Source organism: Eretmochelys imbricata, chromosome 24 (genome assembly GCF_965152235.1).
Source record: "Eretmochelys imbricata isolate rEreImb1 chromosome 24, rEreImb1.hap1, whole genome shotgun sequence".
Classification (NCBI taxonomy): Eukaryota; Metazoa; Chordata; order Testudines; family Cheloniidae; genus Eretmochelys; species Eretmochelys imbricata.
In genome coordinates, this window is record NC_135595.1 from 102,485 (window position 1) to 119,785 (window position 17,301).

At 40.1% G+C, this 17,301-nt stretch overlaps 2 protein-coding genes across 12 annotated transcripts in view; one reads left to right on the forward strand and one right to left on the reverse strand.

Moving 5' to 3' along the window:
* The window catches only part of SYT11 (synaptotagmin 11), a 45,395-nt gene that overhangs the window by 16,289 nt on the left and 11,805 nt on the right, over window positions 1–17,301 (reverse strand). For 2 of the 7 annotated variants that reach the window (XM_077841478.1, XM_077841479.1), the window contains exons 2-4: window positions 4,604–4,677; window positions 4,343–4,374; window positions 2,477–3,300 (exon numbers count right to left, since the gene is read on the reverse strand). In XM_077841478.1, the coding sequence (XP_077697604.1) occupies window positions 2,477–3,163 (687 nt within the window). In that variant the 5' untranslated portion in view covers window positions 3,164–3,300; window positions 4,343–4,374; window positions 4,604–4,677. The remainder of the gene's footprint in view (window positions 1–2,476; window positions 3,301–4,342; window positions 4,375–4,603; window positions 4,678–17,301) is intronic. The other 5 variants (XM_077841475.1, XM_077841474.1, XM_077841477.1 and 2 more) reach the window with 3 other exon arrangements.
* LOC144279802 (GON-4-like protein) overlaps window positions 11,795–17,301 on the forward strand; it is a 74,748-nt gene continuing 69,241 nt past the window's right edge. For all 5 annotated transcript variants that reach the window (XM_077841460.1, XM_077841463.1, XM_077841464.1 and 2 more), the window contains exon 1: window positions 11,795–11,822. In XM_077841460.1, coding sequence (XP_077697586.1) covers window positions 11,813–11,822 — 10 coding nt within the window. In that variant the 5' untranslated portion in view covers window positions 11,795–11,812. The remainder of the gene's footprint in view (window positions 11,823–17,301) is intronic.

Consider the following 17,301-nt stretch of genomic DNA (forward strand, 5'->3'; position numbering starts at 1 on the left):
TTCCACATAGAAGTGCATTCTTGTTGGTTGTTATAACCTGAATACATATTCTTCACAACTCAGAGATAAGTGTAGGTTTCATTTTTAAAAGGTATACACTATACATTTTTAAACAGGGATTTATTTTGAAAACTTTTCAGATTAGTTTTACAGCTATATCAGAAAATGAATGATTGGTTATTTCAATTACCAAAAGTAATTGAAGCAGATATTTATGAAGTCATTGGGAGGTGAACTACCTCCAATTCAAAAGGTTAATCATTAATATTTGGAGGATTTTCTTGCCATGCTGTATTAGGAGGAGAACATCACCAGAGAGACATTTAAACTGTTTTATTTAACTAAAACAACAGTGTTAAGTATTCTGGATTTTTTTCTTCAACAGCAAACATATAATATTTTAACAAAACAAGCATATGTCCCACACTTCTCACATTTATCTCCAGACTTCTTCTCCTGGTCCAGATCTATTCCACCCCCAACAATCTTCTATTCATTGAATTTTCTGAAACTTTGCACTTTTAGAGAGAGGTAAGGGATTAACTCTGTGTACACAAAGTTGCAGAGGGACAATAGAGTTAAGGTCTGTTATTTCTCACCTCTCTATATTATTTATTTATTTAAAAAAAATTTTGCTGTTAACAAGCATGTTACCTCTGGAGACATAAATCCACAGTTTGAGAACTGCAAAACTAAGCATCTCTGATGGTATCTTCTAAACTGAGCACTGAGTCTCATTGGGTAGATAGAAAGGTTAACCTAAATAATCTATACAGAAGCCTGTGGAACCCCATAAAATCGGGTCCCTAATCCATGAACTATTGGAACTCATTTACAAAACTTTTCTTAAACATTACATGAATATATTGTCTCATACTATAGAATTATAATTTATAATCCCTATTCCATGATGAGATATCTTTGAGCTATAATGTATCTTAATTAAAACTAGGTTTCAGAGTAACAGCTGTGTTAGTCTGTATTCGCAAAAAGAAAAGGAGTACTTGTGGCACCTTAGAGACTAACCAATTTATTTGAGCATAAGCTTTCGTGAGCTACAGCTCACTTCATCGGATGCATACTGTGGAAAGTGTAGAAGATCTTTTTATATACACACAAAGCATGAAAAAATACCTCCTCCCACCCCACTCTCCTGCTGGTAATAGCTCATCTAAAGTGATCACTCTCCTTACAATAAGAAAAGGAGTACTTGTGGCACCTTAGAGACTAACCAATTTATTTGAGCATAAGCTTTCGTGAGCTACAGCTAGTTAGTCTCTAAGGTGCCACAAGTACTCCTTTTCTTTTTGCGAATGCAGACTAACACGGCTGTTACTCTGAAACCTCTCCTTACAATGTGTAAGATAATCAAGTTGGGCCATTTCCAGCACAAATCCAGGTTTTCTCACTCCCTCCCCCACCAGCAGGAGAGTGGGTTTATGTGTGTGTGTGTGGGGGGGGGGGGGGTGAGAAAACCTGGATTTGTGCTGGAAATGGCCCAACTTGATTATCATACACATTGTAAGGAGAGTGATCACTTTAGATAAGCTATTACCAGCAGGAGAGTGGGGTGGGAGGAGGTATTTTTTCATGCTTTGTGTGTATATAAAAAGATCTTTTACACTTTCCACAGTATGCATCCGATGAAGTGAGCTGTAGCTCACGAAAGCTTATGTTCAAATAAATTGGTTATTCTCTAAGGTGCCACAAGTACTCCTTTTCTTTTAATTAAAACTATAGGTTTTTTCCTCAAAAAGCATTTTATCAAAAAAGTCCGATTTAAATCCAAAAAATCTGATTTTTTTTTTAAATCATTGATTTTTATTCACCCTGATTTACAGACTCTGTTAAAAATTCCCTCCTCGCTGATGTGGTCCACACTTTACTGTTTTGGTTATAGTGACATGGTGTGATTCACTTTTGCAGCAAAAAGAAAAGGAGTACTTGTGGCACCTTAGAGACTAACAAATTTATTTGAGCATAAGCTTTCGAGCTGTAGCTCACGAGTAAAGAAAGTACTCCTTTTCTTTTTGCGCATACAGACTAACACGGCTGCTACTCTGAAACTTTTGCAGCAGTGACACCTAGCTGTTTGAAACAATGGAGTTTAAATGAAATGATTATCATTAATGAAATGAAGTGATTATCAGGCACTAAATATAAGAGGAGACAAGTACTTCTGTGGGTATTTTACTTTGGAACCATTTACATAGCGACTTTTGGACAAGAACCCAGAACATAAATAACCTGGGATCCAATCCTGCAAGCCTTTCTGATACAATTTCTCCCAGTGACTTCAGTGGGACTAGTACAAGTAAGAACTACTCACATGAATAAGGGTTTGCTGTATGCCTGGTTCCTAGACATTTTGAGTCCCCTCTGCCAAGAAAACTCAGCCTAACTGGGGATCAGCTTACACAGGGTCAAGCATAACCCGTGAAGTGTCTCTCCAAACTCAGAGAGAGAAGTCACTTACTTGTATGTTCCTTTTGATGATCTCTCGGGTTAGCTGGACCTTTCCAGTGCTCGGATCCACTCCAGAGAGGGGCACCATGACTTCTCCAATCACATCATCTCGAGAGAAGCGATCAAAGCTCAACACCAGGAAGTGAAGCACCAAATCCTGCAGCTGGCTGTAGGGGATCCCATAGAAGGTAAAGGTCTCATCAAAGATAGGGTCCAGGGTCTTGCGCAACACACGAGTCTTCACTCGATGCCTTTTGTCTGGAAGAATTGTCATCTTGATGTAGGGGTCAGAGCCCTGAGTGTGCTCATCCATCACTGGCAGCCCATGGGCCTCTTGAATGGTCACCACCAATGCTTTTTTGGGGAAATTGTAGTCCACTGAGAAAGTCAGTGTTCCCAGCAGGACAGCCTCTTCTGGGGAAGATGGGGAGGAGATTTTGCTCCCACTTGGAGTGATGCTTTGATCTGGACTCAGTTCATCTCCGTAATCCACTTTTATTGGGAGCTGGTCGATACAAGGGGCTGCATTCATCCCATTTGGTGCCTTCTCGGAGCCCACTAAACCAGCTTCTGCAGCATCTACCAAAAGGTTTCCTCTTCCAGTCTCCTTGACAGTGCCGTTCTTGTCTCTGCGGATCCGGATAATCTTCTTCTTGTTACTCAAGGTTTCCGGATAGATACTAATGCCTTTCAGCATGTGAATGAATTTGTAAGGGGGCGTTTTGTGCTTTTTTTCTGCTTGCTGGTGGCAGCATGTCCACACAAATACTGTTACCGAGACAGACACCACAAGGACCGTGGCACCAATAAGCCCTGCCACAATTGGAGGCACATCTGTAAAGAAGACAAAACAATTAGGGATGAGATAGCCCTTAGGATTATTATGTTCATACAGCCCTTAAAAAAGCATGTTATTCTAATTAAAGAAAATACACCCTACACCTCGTAAAACCAACGAACCTATCAAGTGAATATGTCCATTATTACTCAATGATCTTGGTGACAGAAATGCCTTTGGAGCTTGAAATTATTTTCCTAAAATTGTTCTTTTCCATGTGGGACTCAGTTCCACACACTTATAGAGGCCCTAGGTTTTGCTTAATAACATCTTCAAATTTTTATTGCTCCTTATTCTCTCAAATCAATTTTGTATGCCATCATCATCAATGTCAGCACTGCTCTAGTAAAAGTGTTTACTAGGGAACTACCGTTTCATGGGCCATAAGAGGCACTCTCACACTTGATGGCTTCTTTAAAAATAGTACTTGTTTCTATTTTAATATCAGCAATTGAGTAATAAGTAGTTATACTATTTAGAATCCAGAGTTCTGTCACACTTAAGTAATTTTAAATATTAGATATTTGGCCCTAAAATGATTCACTGTAAGGACTGTAACCTCCCACCCTGTTCAGATACTTGAATCTCAGACATGGCTATAGATTTTGGATACTGACAACTGTAATTTGTATATATTAAACATTTACAAAAATTGTTTCCATTTACATGAGGATTCTCATCCTGAAGGATTCTATATAATTTTATGAGCCTCACAGGGTACATATAGAGGAATCACTTCATTGACCACTAAATGCTACTGTTTCTGGGGTGGAAAGTGGTAGCTAGTAAGCGTGCATATTGACACTAGACAAGAGTGTAAGGCAGGAACTGTAGAATATCATAAAAGTCAACCTGCAAGGATAATTTTAGATAGATTTTAAGCAGGTACTGGGACTTACATCCCTACATTTGAGAAGAATGCCATGTGATATGAAATGCCCACAAGTGTGTCTCATCCAAAAGTTTATTTCTTTGTTAACCACTCCCATTCATGAACATTGAACTTCTCTGCTTCCACACCTGTCTCAGTGTCATTACCTGTTGTCTTCCATATCTTGGCAGACGGGCAGCTGCAGAGAGAGAGGAAAGCTTTCTAAGGGGGTGTTTCACTAGGGGGTGTCTCCCTATCAGCCCCAAAGAAAAAAGTCCTATCATCTGTGACCAGGGTCCCAGTGGGGGCCAGCTGTGGTCACTCAGTTAGGGTAAAATGCAAAGAATGGGGCAGACAATCCCCAAAAAGCTGGTGGATATTCCAATACTCAGATTTACCAAGCCAGCATAAAACAGCTTCTTTATTACCTTACTGGTTACTCAGAAGTCCAAACAACACAGTTCCCTTAAAGTGATCCAGCCTCAGGCCTCCATCCAGGTACCTAAGTCAAATATGATGATTTCTGAAAATCTTATTTCATCATATAAAAGAAAAGGTTCTACCAATCCCAAAAGATTGGACACATTACCTCCCAGGTTATTGAATATTCCAGATTTTACCCAAATACACGCTACAGCCAATTCTTATTAACTAAACTAAATTTTATTAAAAAACAAAAGAGAGAGAGTATGGTTAAAAGATCAATATACATACAGACATGAGTTCAATTCTTAAGATTCAGATTCATAGTAGAGATGGTGAGCTTTATAGTTGCAAAGAGTTCTTTCAGAAATAGTCTATAGGTTATAGTCCAACGTTTATATTTCGGGGTGATCCAGTTAGAACTGGGATCGCAGTCCTTATGGCCTAAGTTTCCACTGTATGAAGCCTCAAGCAGCTCTGAGATGAATAGGATCAGGACCCAAGGATCTCTTATACAATTTCATGTCCTCTTTGACAAGTTGGAGTTCCTCGGGGAGGTCCATCTTTGCAGGAGGTCCATCACCAGTACTTAGATATAGAATTAACATAAGGCAATTTCCTTGTTCCTCCACCGTTCACAGATCATTTGCTATGCATTTCAAAGAGAGATGAATACAGAGAGATCCCATGTTTACAATTAATTTAAATGCTAGGATGTTCTTTTGAGTTCTGAATTATCAGAATACAGCATAGACAGGGACTGTTGATTACATTGTTGACCATTACCCATATACATGCATAAAACCACAACCATTACCTCCCCACATGTCTTTAAGGGTCGAATTTGAGTCATTTATTTTGCAGGATCTTTAACCCTTTCTAGCCATGCGTCACACCCTCAATGTGAGTCTGGTGTGGAAGGGAGAAATTAAAGGTCCTGGATACCTTTTAAGGACCTTCCAACATTGATATGTGCCATGTTTACATTGAATTCTTAGTAAGGCCAAATTATTGATGCATGCTTTTGCCCAAGTTAGAACCTTAGTCCGTACTTTGTGAAACACTTTAGTGATTCCAGGATTTAGTCTATGTATTGACTTAACATAGCCATTAATGTTCTTCAAAGAGCACATACTCTGGCATTCAACCATGAGGGCTGTGAGGTGTTATACCTCAGTTTCCCTTTTTTGCACAGCACATTAGGTCCACAATGTCTTTTCTCCTGTGTACAGTTTCCAGATCAGATACAGGCATTCACTGTGAAATATCAGTATCACAAGGCCTTTTAACATAAAGTGTGTTCTTATGTATCACTCTTAACATGTTCAAGGGTTTTTCCAAAAGATTAGGCACATTGTAAATTTTTACAGTTTTTGGTATCAGCAACATGTTAGTTACAATTATTAGCAATAATATTAACATCAGTTCTATCATGTGTACATTTACAATAATTTTTGTCATACCAAGCCTTTTGTTTAGACAAATAATTTGTTAGGTTAGCTTGTTCAATGTCCCTTTTGAACTTTCGTAGCTTTTTCTTTACTTTAGGATTTTTCTTAACATAGGATTTCAGTTTAACCACTTCCTTGAGGTTTTAGTATTTTAGAGATGAGGGAGGCAAGTTTGTAAGGGCATTTTGCTTTTTAAGAGTTAGCTTGCTTTTCTTTTTTTTTCTTGTCAGGTAGGAAGTTTGTATGGGCATCATGCCTTAAAGAGACACAACCATTTTCTATCATGTCTGAACTATAGTTCTGCTTTTCACCTAGCAATTTCTGCATCCACAAGGTATCAGATGCACTAGCTAGTGCTTACTAAGAAATTACATGACAAATCCAAAAAGTGTCTATGGGTCTATTCATGAGGCTGCTCTGCTGTGTAAAACCAGGAATCTAGCCTCTTTCTTCAACCTGAGACACAGACTGTTCACTTTCAAAATTAGCTAAGGAAGCCTTCTTTAAGCTATTCACACTAGATTTTTCTAAAGCAAATTCAGTGGATTCATTTTCATTTGAAAGACTCCGATGAAGTGAGCTGTAGCTCACGAAAGCTCATGCTCAAATAAATTGGTTAGTCTCTAAGGTGCCACAAGTACTCCTTTTCTTTTGGCCATTAGGCACCAACATACTTTCCTCAGAAGAGAGACTGTTTACTATCAACAATGGCCCATTAAGAGTCAATGGAAACAATTCCTTTTCACAGACCTCAAAGACTTCACCCAGAAATTCCTTTCCTTCTGCAGTATTATGCACTGCAACAGATTCTTTCTGAGCTTTATTTATGTCCAGAACTGACTTTGGCACAACAGACGAATCACCAACCTCCTTCTGAGTTTCACATACATCCAGAATCACCTCTGGCCCATCAGGAGGATTTTTACACAATCCCCTTTCAGGTAAATTGCTAGACTTCATAGTCAAAAGATTAGAAACATCCTCTTCCTTGTTAAAAGTTTCCCCACTGTCAGTGGGTAACATAGTTAAATCACCTTCATGCTTTCCTTGTGCCCTGGCTATATCAACCTGGTCAGACAAGGTTGTCATATTTTTACCCAGCAACATACTAGCAATAGGCAAAATAAAAGCACCAGAATTGCTTGGTCCCTGGGAGCTACTTATGACATTAACTGGATGCAACCTAGTTATAATGACAGGTTTCAGAGTAACAGCCGTGTTAGTCTGTATTTGCAAAAAGAAAAGGAGTACTTGTGGCACCTTAGAGACTAACCAATTTATTTGAGCATGAAAGCAAATAAATTGGTTAGTCTCTAAGGTGCCACAAGTACTCCTTTCCTAGTTATAATGTCATTATCCCTAGCAGACAGAAATTTAGGACCACTTCCTTCCTGGGCTTTTGTTGTATCCAGAATCAACTCTGAGTTAACTAATAAATTTTCAACCATCATAGGTGACAGGCTTCTTCTGTCTGCTTTACAGACAGAGAACTAGAGAGACACTGTTTCTCAGCAGGCATGCTGCTATTCAAAACAGACAAACAACTGGAGATATGTTTCAGAGTATGAAGTGAGCGGTAGCTCACGAAAGCTTATGCTCAAATAAATTGGAGATATGTTTCAGAGTAGCAGCCGTGTTAGTCTGTATCCACAAAAAGAAAAGGAGTACTTGTGGCACCTTAGAGACTAACAAATTTATTTGAGCATAAGCTTTCGTGAGCTACAGCTCACTTCATCTTTCTCTTTGTTTCAGCACCCATGGCTGATTTCAGACATACACCCAGACAGTGTGACAGCTTCCTTAAAATGCCACTCCCAACAGATAAATTGCTATTCTCCATAGATAAGAGTCTCATTACACTGACAGGTTTCAGAGTAACAGCCCTGTTAGTCTGCATTTGCAAAAAGAAAAGGAGTACTTGTGGCACCTTAGAGACTAACCAATTTATTTGAGCATAAGCTTTCGTAAGCTACAGCTCACTTCATCGGATGCATACTGTGGAAACATCCGATGAAGTGAGCTGTAGCTCACGAAAGCTTATGCTCAAATAAATTGGTTAGTCTCTAAGGTGCCACAAGTACTCCTTTTCTCATTACACGGAGATGCTTTAAACAAATCACTTGCTAACAATTCATCACTTACCAAGACTGTATCCTTTCCTTCCTCAGTTAGGGCTTTAACCTGATCACCAACTTTAATTTGCTCTAGAGAAACATTTCCCTGAGCCTTATCTAATGGCAGATTTACTTCTGAGATATCAGACACAGAAATTTCTTCCACATATACACTGCCTCCTTGCATAGATAAACAGCTATCTTCCTTAGACAAGCATTTGGAGAACCGCTCCATAAGCAAGTCCTTGCCCCCTAATAGACACAGGTTCAGGATTATTTCTTTCCTGTGACTGATTTATGTCAACCTGATTGAACAAAGCTTTAATATCATCCCCAATAAAAAGATCCTTAGGCAATAACTTCCTTACACCAGCTCTAACTTCATATTTAACACCATTCCATTCAAGGTGGATTTTGGCTAAAGGCACTTACAGTAAACTCATAGAGAATTACAATATTCACACTCTGATCTTATAAGTAATCTTCTTTAACAAGTGTGATGTTAGAAGCTGGAACTTTCCCTAAACAGCTTTTACCATTGACTTTTACATTCTCTGCACAAGTAATGGGGTTACCTTCACCTGAGATCACAGTAAAAGCATTTACATAAAAGGTGGCAGTGTTGGAGTATATTTGGTTACACACAGACAACTGCTTAGAGTCAAAAAACATACCAACATTGTTACAAACTGGATAGATTCTATCCCCATCTTTGTTGTTCAGAGAAGCTGGCTTTTCAGGATGATACAGTTCCTGTTGTTCCTTTATTCTCTTGAGTTGGAGCTTAAGTCTGTCCACTTTTGCCTTAGCTTCTAGTTCCTGTAATCGAATATATGCCAGTCTCTGTTCATGTTCAAAACACAGGCGTTCTCTTTCCATATCAGTTATATTTTGCTTTTCCAGAAACTGAAGATATGCCATTCTTTGTTCAAACTGCTACTGGTTTCTCACTGCAAGCATTTTCGCTATCACTGGTTTCAGAGGGGTAGCTGTGTTAGTCTGTATCAGCAAAAACAACAAGGAGTCCTTGTAGCACCTTAGAGACTATCACATGTATTTGGGCATAAGCTTTCATGGCCTAGAACCCATTTCATCGGATGCATGGAGTGAAAATACAGGAGCAGGTATAAATACATGAAAGGATGGGGGGTTGCTTTACCACGTGTGAGGTCAGTCTAATGAGTTAAATCAATTAACAGCAGGATATCAAGGGAGGAAAAATAATTTTTGAAGCGGTAAGAGAGTGGCCCATTACAGACAGTTGATAAGAATGCGTGAGTAACAGTAGGGAGAAACTAGTACTGGGGAAATTAAGTTTAGGTTTTGCAATGACCCAACCACTCCCAGTCTCTATTCAGGCCTAATCTGATGGTATCCAGTCTGCAAATTAATTCCAGTTCTGCAGCTTCACGTTGGAGTCTGTTTTTGAAGTTTTGAAGGTATCCTGCTGTTAACTGATTTAACTCGTTAGACTGACCTCACACTTAGTAAAGCAACCCCCCATCCTTTCATGTATTTATACCTGCTCCTGTACTTTCACTCCATGCATCCGATGAAGTGGGTTCTACCCACGAAAGCTTATGCCCAAATAAATGTGTTAGTCTCTAAGGTGCCACAAGGACTTCTCATTGTTTTTCCTTACCACTAGCAATTAACAGATTTTCAATTCCTGCTCTGGGGCTTTTTTCTTAAAAGACAACCCCCTCTGTGAGCACAATTCTTCCAGGCTTTTTCTGTCAGGATCTTAATCAGGGTCACTCACTGTAACTGATTTTTAACCCTTAAACTCTCCAATAGCCAACATTAATTTTTGACAAGCGTGTGGTCCAAAAACTGATCCAAAAACCCAATTAACCTGTGGTAATGTGTATCCTAGCATGACTAAGTCACTGTAGCTGGGGTCCCAGTGGGGGCCAGCTGTGGTCACTCAATTAGGGTGAACTGCAAAGAATGGGGCAGACAATCCCCAAAAAGCTGGTGGATATTCCAATACTCAGATTTACCAAGCCAGCATAAAACAGCTTCTTTATTACCTTACTGGTTACTCAGAAGTCCAAACAATAAAGTTCCCTTAAAGTGATCCAGCCTCAGGCCTCCATCCAGGTACCTAAGTCAAATATGATGATTTCTAAAAATCTTATTTCATCATATAAAAGAAAAGGTTCTACCAATCCCAAAAGATTGGACACATTACCTCCCAGGTTATTGAATATTCCAGATCTTACCCAAATACACGCTACAGCCAATTCTTATTAACTAAACTAAATTTTATTAAAAAACAAAAGAGAGAGAGTATGGTTAAAAGATCAATATACATACAGACATGAGTTCAATTCTTAAGATTCAGATTCATAGTAGAGATGGTGAGCTTTATAGTTGCAAAGAGTTCTTTCAGAAATAGTCTATAGGTTATAGTCCAATGTTTATATTTCAGGGTGATCCAGTTAGAACTGGGATCGCAGTCCTTATGGCCTAAGTTTCCACTGTATGAAGCCTCAAGCAGCTCTGAGATGAACAGGATCAGGACCCAAGGATCTTTTATACAATTTCATGTCCTCTTTGACAAGTTGGAGTTCCTCGGGGAGATCCATCTTTGCAGGAGGTCCATCACCAGTACTTAGATATAGAATTAACATAAGGCAATTTCCTTGTTCCTCCACCGTTCACAGATGATTTGCTATGCATTTCAAAGAGAGATGAATACAGAGAGATCCCGTGTTTACAATTAATTTAAATGCTAGGGTGTTCTTTTGAGCTCTGAATTATCAGAATACAGCATAGACAGGGACTGTTGATTACATTGTTGACCATTACCCATACACATGCAAATACACAAAAACACAACAATTACCTACCCACATGTCTTTAAGGGTCGAATTTGAGTTGTTTATTTTGCAGGATGTTTAACCCTTTTTTAGCCAAGCATCACACCATCATTACCACCAGTTCAGCTCCATCAATGGAAGCAGTGGTGAAAGCATTAGTGTAGACAGGGCTCCAGGTGGCTTCTGGTGATTTAAACACTGAGTTGTCAATCTTTGCTCAGAACAGGTCTCAGGTTTAAAAAAAAAAAAGACAGTGCATCTTATAAATGACTGATATCCCATATAATTTGTCAATGACAGTTTATTTGCAATTCCTAAGAAATTAAATCTTCTAAAATACAGGAAATTGCACTTGCTCATCTAAAATTTGCCAGGAGGGCGATGACCCACAATTTATTGCCTCCCTATTTTTGCTTTCCTAGCTACAGGCCTGTGTGATTCTAATTGTGACAGATATTGCAATCCCATGCAGCATCTTTGGGGTCCACTGTATGAAATATATTAATGGTTTATGCATGATTGTGTTCTACTCCATGGTGGAGGCTTTCCATGGATCCTCCAGGAACTAAAAACAGTAGGGGAGTAATTATAAGGGGGTGATTACTCTGGAGATTGTAAACAATTCCAAAAAAATGCCACCCCCTGGGGTGTTTGAATATACTGACTGAAACTGGATTTTTCCAGAGATTTGGATAAAGAAAGGGCTTTCGGTATAAAAAGCATTTCGGTTTACATGGCTTTCTTTTGATTTGGCAAACAGAAAGGACCCACTTGCGGAAGGTTTGGAGGGCCTTTGGCTTACTAGAACTTCATAAGACTGATGGATGACCTCTGGTAAGCTTTTAGCATGCATATAGGAACTCTTATTTTTTATGGTTTCCCTGTAACGTTTTTGCCCTAATAAATGTGTTTGCTTGGAAAAACGGTGTTGTCACTGGTAAAAAATACTAATTGTCTTCTGAGAGAAAGTAACATATAGGCTGGCCTTTAGGCAGAGGGGCTTGCCGGGGATGTGGCACTAATAACATTTGATTTTACATTTAGGGTTGTGAAAAAGTAGACATTTTTTGTTACAGGTATAAAAGAAAAGACTAATGATATCCCCCTGTGGTTCCTGTGCCTTTGAAGATTCTCTTGAAATCTGATGATTTTGGGAAATTGTGTTGTCTTGGTCTCTGGTTTTCTACTGCATTAAGATCTGCATGCACTGAGATTGACTGATGGGGAAGCCCAAGATCTTGTCTTTATAAAACAGCAGTCTACCAGCAGACACACTAGCTCCATCTGCACTTTAGATTTGCATTATTACAAGTAAACAGTTCAGCTGAACTTTGTTACTTGTCATAGTGCAGTGTTTCAGAGTAACAGCTGTGTTAGTCTGTATTCGCAAAAAGAAAAGGAGTACTTGTGGCACCTTAGAGACTAACCAATTTATTTGAGCATGAGCTTTCGTGAGCTACAGCTCACTTCATCAGATGCATACCGTGGAAACTGCAGCAGACTTTATATATACACAGAGAATATGAAACAATACCTCCTCCCACCCCACTGTCCTGCTGGTAATAGCTTATCTAAAGTGATCACCAGGTTAGGCCATTTCCAGCACAAATCCAGGTTTTCTCACCCTCCACCCCCCCACACAAATTCACTCTCCTGCTGGTGATAGCCCATCCAAAGTGACAACTCTTTACACAATGTGCATGATAATCAAGTTAGGCCATTTCCTGCACAAATCCAGGTTCTCTCACTCCCTCACCCCCCTCCAAAAACCCACCCCCATACACACACAAACTCACTCTCCTGCTGGTAATAGCTCATCCAAACTGACCACTCTCCAAGTTTAAATCCAAGTTAAACCAGAACATCTGGGGGGGGGGGGGTAGGAAAAAACAAGAGGAAATAGGCTACCTTGCATAATGACTTAGCCACTCTCAGTCTCTATTTAAGCCTAAATTAATAGTATCCAATTTGCAAATGAATTCCAATTCAGCAGTTTCTCGCTGGAGTCTGGATTTGAAGTTTTTTTGTTTTAAGATAGCGACCTTCATGTCTGTGATTGCGTGACCAGAGAGATTGAAGTGTTCTCCGACTGGTTTATGAATGTTATAATTCTTGACATCTGATTTGTGTCCATTTATTCTTTTACGTAGAGACTGTCCAGTTTGACCAATGTACATGGCAGAGGGGCATTGCTGGCACATGATGGCATATATCACATTGGTGGATGTGCAGGTGAACGAGCCTCTGATAGTGTGGCTGATGTTATTAGGCCCTGTGATGGTGTCCCCTGAATAGATATGTGGGCACAATTGGCAACGGGCTTTGTTGCAAGGATAAGTTCCTGGGTTAGTGGTTCTGTTGTGTGGTATGTGGTTGTTGGTGAGTATTTGCTTCAGGTTGCGGGGCTGTCTGTAGGCAAGGACTGGCCTGTGTGCAGTGTGTTCATCCTGGCTGTTCAGAGTGTCTGAACTCTCCAGTTATTGCAGTAGCAGACATTACCGTTGCCTATCACCAGGAATCCTAGTTTTCTGTGATACAAAAACCAAAATTCTTCAATAAAAAACCATAAAATTCCAAGTTTTTCCACGGTTAAAATGAAATGCTGAACTTTAGTTACCCTAGCTACAATATATACACATATCAGTGGAACACAATGTTCTAGTGATATATTTACAATTTTTAAGCTGACAGCCCGAGCCCTGCCCATTCTCCTGATTATCTGACCTGTCCCCATTCCCAATTCAATCAGATAATTGGGGTTCCATTGTATATGTTTTTATTTTTCACAAAATGTAAAAACTAATGATTCTCTTTAAAAATGCAGATTCTACGTTTTTCTGTGGCAAACTGGCAGGGATCCTAGAGATCTACCGCACCGCATTAAGAAGTTGAATTTTGACAGCTTATGACAGCCCAGGTTGTTTGTTTGTTTTTTTACAAATAAGTCTCTACCCTTTAGACTTTGTCTATGCTAGGAAAGTTAGTACCCATATTTCAGCCATTGCCACAGATGGCACTGGTGATAAAAGTGTAAGTGATACCAAGGATAGAGCTCAGGAGTTTTTAACCACCGTCTTGAAAATCTGTTAAAATAGGTTTTCATGATACAGTGGTGAGCCCTTTCTATATTAATGGCTTAACATAAGCACCAATCCAGTTGTATCATTGCCACTAGTTGCTATAATGTAAGTTTTGCATTATGTTCTATGTTTCCAGTGTAGCTGCAATGTTTGCAAACAACTCTTTCTCAAAATTTCCTATTGTGGCACTTCCTCCAGTGGGAACATTGGGATAGTCAAGGCTCCAAGCAGCCATGGGTGTTTCAGCTTGTCAGCTAAACCTGTTTAAAACATGACATATTGGCAAAAATATGAGCTGCGGACAGTGCCTTGTCTACACTTGGACTCCCATTAGTGGAGCTGCACCAGTGTTACCAATGATAGAAAGCTTTTCAGTAAGATGGTTAGTGTAGACAAGGACCCTTGTCCTTGTCCTAGTCGGCAATCAGCCTGAAATACAAGATCCGAAGTGAGAATGACCTTTGTTCATAATAATTTAGATAAGTATTTCACTGATGATCAAAACAGGTAAAACAGGAAATGGATGATTATATTCTGAAGATCTGCATAATCTAATTTTGCTTTCACAGGAAAGTGAAATGGGTTGTGGGTGGTTCTTGGGAGAGTACCAGTGCTCCCATCTTCTCAAAAGTGGGGAAAGGGAGGAACTGTATAGGTCCCTTATACAAGAGTTGTAAGAGTAGCAGTCCACAGTTGAAGAGGTGCTGAATCAAATATATTTTAAATGTTAACCATATACATTTACCCTTTTAAAATGCCTAAAATAGTAGGTATTCCAAAAAACTATTTTTATTTTTTCTGGCAAGAACACAGTCATATGTATTTCCACCTTATGCAACAGAAAGCTTGTATGCATAAAATTACAAGAGAGGTTCTACAGGTAGAATTGAGCGGGGGGAAAGCAATGATACTCTTCTTCCAAGCTCTACCCATATGAGATGTCTAAACTGAGACACTACTCAGTGTAGATCAGGGGTCGGCAACCTTCGGCACGCAGCCCATCAGCGTAATCCGGTGGTGGGCCGCAAGGCATTTTATGTTGACCATATGCAGGTATGTCCCCCTGCAGCTCCAGCACGGCCCGCCACTTCCTGCAGCTCCCATTGGCCAGGAATGGCAAACCGCGGCCACTGGGAGCTGTGGGGGGTCGTGCCTGCGGAAAGTCAACGTAAACAAAATGTCTCGCGGCCTGCCACCAGATTACCCTGATGGGTTGCGTGCCAAAGGTTGCTAACTCCTGGTGCAGGTATTAAAAAACGGATCCTGCATGCTCTGTGGAGACAATGCTGGACTCCTCAGCATGGGTTCAGATACATCGCTGGACTTCGTAGCTTTTTCCCTCCCTCTTACATGCTTTGATCATTAGTGAAATGTAACCTATGACATTAAATGACATTAAAACTGTAACCATTAGGCATCTGAGTTAACACCCTTTAAGATGAACAGGGTAGCTCACATTTGATCTTTTATTTCAGGCCCCATGTAAACTAAGGCAGCTATCACAGCAGAGGCTCATACTCTGTTCACATGTTGATGGTTTTCTTTACAAAGAAAAAGGGCTGGAGACTTTCTTTTATGCAAGTTGACATTTTGTAGCACAAGATGGCCACCTAAAAAAATGCTAGCTTGCCAAGGTGCTCTATGCCTAATTTGAGCGCTAAAAGCTGCAGTAGCTCAGAAGATGGTACAGCAGCCATAGCAGTGTGATCACTAAAAAGGTTGCAAGAGGACTGTGGAACTGCAAGAGGGCCCATTACAACCTCACAGCTATAATTCATAGAATCATAGAATATCAGGGTTGGAGGGGACCTCAGGAGGTCATCTAGTCCAACCCCCTGCTCAAAGCAGGACCAATCCCCAATTAAATCATCCCAGCCAGGGCTTTGTCAAGCCAGACCTTAAAAACTTCTAAGGAAGGAGATTCCACCACCTCCCTAGGTAACGCATTCCAGTGTTTCACCACCCTCCTAGTGAAAAAGTTTTTCCTAATATCCAACCTAAATCTCCCCCACTGCAACCTGAGACCATTACTCCTTGTTCTGTCATCTGCTACCACTGAGAACAGTCTAGAGCCATCTTCTTTGGAACTCCCTTTCAGGTAGTTGAAAGCAGTTATCAAATCCCCCCTCATTCTTCTCTTCCATAGACTAAACATCCCCAGTTCCCTCAGCCTCTCCTCATAACTCATGTGTTCCAGTCCCCTAATCATTTCTGTTGCCCTCCGCTGGACTCTTTCCAATTTTTCCACATCCTTCTTGTAGTGTGGGGCCCAAAACTGGACACAGTACTCCAGATGAGGCCTCACCAGTGTTGAATAGAGGGGAACGATCACGTCCCTCGATCTGCTGGCAATGCCCCACAATTCACCACAAATCATGGTAGCAATAGTGAAAGCTGTAGACAGAGCTCAAGCATTTTTACCAGTTTGTTGTCCTAACCCACTCAGAGGCAGACAACATGGTGGTAAAAAAAACACTTTAGCCCTGTCTAAATTACAGCTTCTAACAGGGAGAATTACATCTAAACTGTCCAGCATAGATGAAGTCAAAAGGTGCAGTGATTCAGTGCAGGGTACAAAAGTGGGACCCTGACTCCAATTAAGTACAACTGGAATAGTGCTGGCATTATTTGCGGATTGTTGCAAATACTTATGTGTGGACAGAAGGTATGTTACAATCGCAGCAAGTGCTGTTTTTCTAGTGCAGAGTTAACTTCTGGGAGGGTTTTCAAAGGTAAGAAAATCTCTGTGCGGTTGTGAAGAGAAGGGCTAGAGAGAAATGAAACTACTGCATCTATTTTTGGAGGGGTGGGAGGAGTTATCTGAACAGATCATCTGACCTGTTTTAGATTCACACAGCATTGTTAGTCATGGTTTGCTGTTTCTCAAATCCCCATCATACTTCACCTGAATGATGAGAGGAAAGCCTTTCAATACCATCTTTCTTCCTCCCTGGCCTACAACACGTCAGAGAGACCTGCATAAACTACTTCCATAATAAAATTAAATACCAGAAATCAGCCTGATCTCTGCATTACTACGAACTTAGTCAGTGATGGGCAGCACAGTCTTAAAAAACTAACCTTTTGTACGGACTTTCATTCTACACCAGCCAGAGCAGCTAGACCCAATTTTTTAACAAGGCAACTTTGAAAGTGGTAAATGGGAAAGGTATTGAACATCTTGGATTTTTCATTTTCTCATTTTTAAATGCTCTTTGGTCTTAAGAAGAAGG